Consider the following 4,994-nt stretch of genomic DNA (forward strand, 5'->3'; position numbering starts at 1 on the left):
TAAATTAATGGACCTCTAGACTTTTTCTTATTTTAATTAAAGACAAAAACATCATTAATATTTTGTAAACACCCACAACAACGTATAATATATAATTTAGATCATCTTTAAAAATTTTACTACTTATAATCTAATATACAAAAATAAAAGTTTTATATTTGTCAAGTAATATAAAATTTTTAATATTATTTTAATAGTGTATTTTTCTCTATTAATAATTTAATATTTTTCGTAATTTCGGTTTTTCTAAAAGAGGAAAATCATTTTAAATACAACGTAGTACATGACATGGAGCGGACAAAAAACATTGAATCTCCTCCGGTATCTAAACTAAGGGGGTAGAAAAGTAATTTGGAGGAGCCACTAGGTGGCAAAGTACATTTTTGGCAACCTTGGCCCTTGATAGGAAAGTAGAGAACGAGCAAATAAGGCGAAGCAAACCAACCTTGTTCTTTCTTCCTCTCCTTGTCCAGCTTCTCCCCCTCTCTCTGTCTTTCCAGTTCCCACTCACTACTCCCCTTTAGACTCGAAGGAAACAGAGTCAGGCACAAATAAACACACTCTTGCTCTGTAATTTTTTTTTTTCTCTCCGCCCTTCGATACCCGCGCGCTAGGCTCTTTTCCCCTCTGTATCCTTCTTTGTTCTCTGTTAAAACTCCCATATACGGATATACAGTCACAGACGCACGGTGATATTAGTTATTACACTACAAACAAATACTCCTAACAGATAGAAAGAGAGAGATAGCGAGATTCTGGGAAGAGCCAACAAAAACGAAGGAAGAAGAGAGAAAAGAAAAGAAAAGAAAATAAAGAAAAACAAAAAGAAAATAAAGCCGCTTCCCCATGGGAGAAACCGGTATCATTGTCCGGTTCCCTGGAAACTTAGACCCCAGAGCTCAAGAGTTCATACCCACAAACACAACCCACACTCCCTTGCCGCAACTGGCAACCGTCTTCCCCCTTCCCCACCACCCCTACACCGCCCAACCCTCGTATCCACCTTACCCTTACCCTTATGCCCCATCCCTTGGGGTTGGTGTACTTCCCTTTCGCGATGCTCAGCTTCCCCACGCCGCCGCCGCCGCCACCGCCGTTCCATTCCCTCACTTCTCCACCTCCGCCGCATATGCAGCTCCTCCTCCTCCTTTCCCGTCGCCTCACCTGTCCACGTCACCCACCCGGTCGTTACTCCTGAGTCCCTTACCATCAGACCTGGCGGTTAGCGAGTCCTCACTGAGGCGCGAACTTGAAGTGTTCGGTGACGTCAGAGGGGTCCAGATGGAAGCCCTCCATGACGGAATCGTGACGGTCCATTTTTATGACCTCAGGGACGCCGAAACGGCGCTAACGGCGATTCGACAGCAACACATGCAGCACCAGGAGAGGCTCCGCAACCACTATGCCTCGTTGTTCAAGGCCAGAAGCGCGTTTCCTCTACCGCCACCGCCGCCGGTGGTTTCTCCGCCGGCGCCCGGTCTCATCGCTGGGAGAGCTGTGTGGGCGCAGTACGTTCTCTCAGTTTGCAACGCCGTCCCGGACGGTCAGAACCAAGGCACCGTCGTGGTCTTTAACTTGGACTCGGACGTTTCCGCCGAGAATCTCAAACGCGTTTTTGAGGCTTTCGGTATCTCTCGCTCTCTCAGCCAAAACAGAATTCCATTAATGTCGTTTAGTTTATGTTTTCTCGTCGTTTTATTTGTCTCCTTTTCGTTAAGTGAGAGTGAGATCTGAGAACTATGAAGGAGATAAAAAAGCTGTTGGAATTCAGTTAAACTTTTTTTTTCCATATTATATTCTATGCCTTCTTTTTTAATTTTAAGTGATGCTGAAACGTCTCTATCTCATTCTTTTGTGAGTATCTCTTTTCTTAATCTTTTTATCTTTTGGCTTTTGGTTTCAATTTTTATAGGTGCAGTAAAGGAACTAAGAGATACACCGTCGAAAAAGAATCAAAGGTTTGTGGAGTTCTATGACGTTAGAGATGCGGCGAAGGCATTGAAACAAATGGACGGGAAGGAAATTTATGGTAGAAAGGTTGTAATTGAGTTCAGTAGACCCGGTGGTCAAAGCAGAAAGTTCTTCCATTCCGCAGCTTCTAAACAAAAGCCATTGAACCTGAATAATGTTCCACCGTTCTATGCTTCGAATCATCCTCATCACGTGCAACGCAAAAACTCGCGTCGTTTTGGAAGTTCATGCTGGAACTCTTCATGTTCTACTACATTTCCGCAATTGCCCTTGTGGAAGAGTTCAGGTGGTTCGGATTCTGGGTCCGTTGAGGCAGTTGGGAACGCCGTTTCGGAGGAGCAGCTGCAGCGGCGCTCGGACGCTAGTCAGAAGAGGAGTCCCGTTAAAGAAAGCGGCGAGGTCGGTGAAGGAAGCGTAAAACACCACTACCAGCAACATCATCAACAACAACATATAGTAAAGAGTAGACACTGGAAGGGGAAGCAAGGGAAGAAGCATGAGACAAGGTTTCTAATTAGAGAAGACGCCATTGTGGAGTCTAGTTCCAGAGATCCACGAACTACTGTGATGATCAAGAACATTCCCAACAAGTATAGGTTAGTAAAATTATTTTTAATTTAATGTTTGAGACGATGATATTTTTTGTGAAATCCGGGGTCTATCTGATCCCTCAAAAAGGGGGGATAATCGTTAACGTATCCGTTGACCATTGAATTGGATGCGAAGACTGTATAAAACGTTTAATACTGTGCGCATCAAAATTAAACTCTAATTACAATTACTCATGTTTATGTATAATTGTTAAAAATTACTTTAAAATGTAACCCTATTGGGAGTATTCCAAATGGACATATGGGGTAATATTTTGGTCCCTCTGAAATCTTGTTGATACTGTGCATTTCTTTTGTTTTTCTTTGACTTGATGTAGTCAGAAGCTACTATTAAATATGCTGGACAACCATTGCATACACTGCAACGAACAGATTGGCGACGACGAGGACCAACCATTGTCTTCCTACGATTTTGTGTACCTTCCAATTGATTTCAAGTAATTCTCATCGTCATACATGCTTTCTCTTTTTTTTTTATTTTTATTTTTTTCCTCCTAATGTTCCATCGATTTACGTGTTTGCACTGTACAAATACTATTTCACTCTTATTTACTGGTCAAAGTGCAAAAAATACTATTAGAAATTGTCGGAGTTTTTGTTATATCCTCTAATTTCAATTACTATTACAATTAGCATAATTTGTGGCAATTTCTAATTACATTGCTGTGTACCAAAGACTATTATTTCCAATAATGCATTAATGTTGTAGTAAATGTTGTCACAGCAACAAGTGCAATGTGGGGTATGGGTTTGTGAACATGACATCTCCCGAAGCCACTCTGCGGCTATATAAGGCGTTCCACCTGCAACATTGGGAGGTATTCAATTCCAGGAAAATTTGCGAAGTTACATATGCAAGAGTCCAGGTATTTCATTATTAATAATACTTGAGAGTTTCATTATTTCCACTAATTAATCAATCTGTCTATACACATGAACTATTAATGACACAAATAATACTCTATTTATTCTCTTTTATTTGATGTAATCTTTTAGATATACTATTATAAGTGGATTTCAAATTAGGTCCAGTTTGGATAAACAACTTAATTAAGCTCCTTTTAAAAAAATAGCTTAAATAATAAATAGTTATATTAAAAGTAGCTTATAAATAAGTCATTTTATGTTCGGAATTTTAGTTCTAAAAGTACTTATTTTATAGAAATATAGTAAAAAATAGTAGTATTGTGAGAGAAGTCATTTTTTTTAACTTCTCTATAAGTTCTTAAATAGCTTCTTAGAAAGCCGTAATTTAGTTTTGAAAATTGCACCAGACATTAATACTACTACTTTTCATAAGTTAAAAATTCAAACAAATTACTTTTGAAACTCGCAAAGGGCCTTTAGTCTTTGTTAGTAATTTAATTCCGTAACTCCCGGTTACTCATGGTAAGTTCCAGATGCTGGTGTAATACATGAAAAATTGACAATTCAACTACATCAATCTAAAGTAAAATAGAAAGGACAAAGTGACAAACTATAGTATTTAATTGTGATAAGTCGAAAATGTATCTGTAATTTTATTTTTTGATAGCAGTTAAAGTCAATAATAATTGCAGAATGAAAAAGCGTTTTTCGTGTTTCTAATTAAATCCATTGTAGTATAGCATTAATCTATATGAATACAAGAATAGTATTTAACTCGTTATGCAAGTACATTTATTTTTTATATATGTATAAAGGGTTTGGAAGCTTTGAAAGAGCATTTCAAGAACTCAAAGTTCCCATGCGAGATGGAGCACTACCTGCCGGTGGTGTTTTCACCTCCTCGGGACGGTAAGTCCCTGACAGAGCCACTTCCAATAGTTGGCAACAACAAGAACAACAACCACCACCACCACAGCATTATTATTCCCATGGCCATGATGAACGTTCAAAATGGTGTCCAAAACTCTGACGAGGATGATGATGATTTTGATGATGATGATAGGGCAACAAGAAGTGCTTCTACAATTGCTTGTGAAGACGTGCATAGTAGCCAAAGTGGCGGCGTATGTATGATGATTGATGAAAACACTGAGTAGTGGTTGGAGAATAGTGCTGCTCCCTTCTGATGTTACAAATGTGTAAGTAAAAGGGTGGCATGTGCATGTTTGGTTTCTTGTCAATGTGTGACATTTAAGACTCTTATGAACCATACTCACACACCCTGCTGGTGGACTAACCACCCCATGTCTTAAGTTTTTCCCTTTTTTCTCAAATATTTTCATTTATTGCTAGTAGTAGTTTCAGCCTAGTTGTATTAATTGAGTGCATTGATTAATAGTCCTCTTTTTTTCACTTTTTTTTTATTTCATCCTTTAAGAAATCTCTTGTAGCCTTGTAAGGTCCTGCCATTTCCGATGTAATGGTCATTTAATCATTTTCGAGAATGAATTCTATTTTTTTTTTTTTTGAAAAAAGTAAATTTGT

General features: G+C 38.7%; 1 protein-coding gene across 2 annotated transcripts; it reads left to right on the forward strand.

Moving 5' to 3' along the window:
- On the forward strand, positions 330-4,954 carry LOC107624510 (protein terminal ear1). Of its 2 annotated transcripts, none has more exons than XR_002355527.1 (5): positions 330-1,627; positions 1,913-2,567; positions 2,900-3,019; positions 3,307-3,608; positions 3,930-4,246. XR_002355527.1 is itself a non-coding variant. In XM_016327003.2 (5 exons), the coding sequence occupies exons 1-5, from the start codon at positions 847-849 to the stop codon at positions 4,604-4,606; spliced, it is 2,040 nt and encodes a 679-aa protein (XP_016182489.1). In that variant the 5' UTR covers positions 330-846; the 3' UTR covers positions 4,607-4,954. The 2 variants fall into 2 exon arrangements, 1 of the variants encoding a protein (XP_016182489.1); XM_016327003.2 differs by lacking the exon at positions 3,930-4,246 and adding an exon at positions 4,265-4,954 and having other exon boundaries at positions 3,307-3,448.

Source organism: Arachis ipaensis, chromosome B10, assembly GCF_000816755.2.
Source record: "Arachis ipaensis cultivar K30076 chromosome B10, Araip1.1, whole genome shotgun sequence".
NCBI classification, from domain to species: domain Eukaryota; kingdom Viridiplantae; phylum Streptophyta; class Magnoliopsida; order Fabales; family Fabaceae; genus Arachis; species Arachis ipaensis.

What these genes read in the sequence shown, in the direction of transcription:
- LOC107624510 (XM_016327003.2), top strand. Translation starts at nt 847, where the DNA reads ATGGGAGAAACCGGTATCATTGTCCGGTTCCCTGGAAACTTAGACCCC. An exon ending in AACATTCCCAACAAGTATAG is followed by an intron (nt 2,568 to 2,899) that starts GTTAGTAAAATT and finishes GACTTGATGTAG; the next exon opens with TCAGAAGCTACTATTAAATA. An exon ending in TACCTTCCAATTGATTTCAA is followed by an intron (nt 3,020 to 3,306) that starts GTAATTCTCATC and finishes ATGTTGTCACAG; the next exon opens with CAACAAGTGCAATGTGGGGT.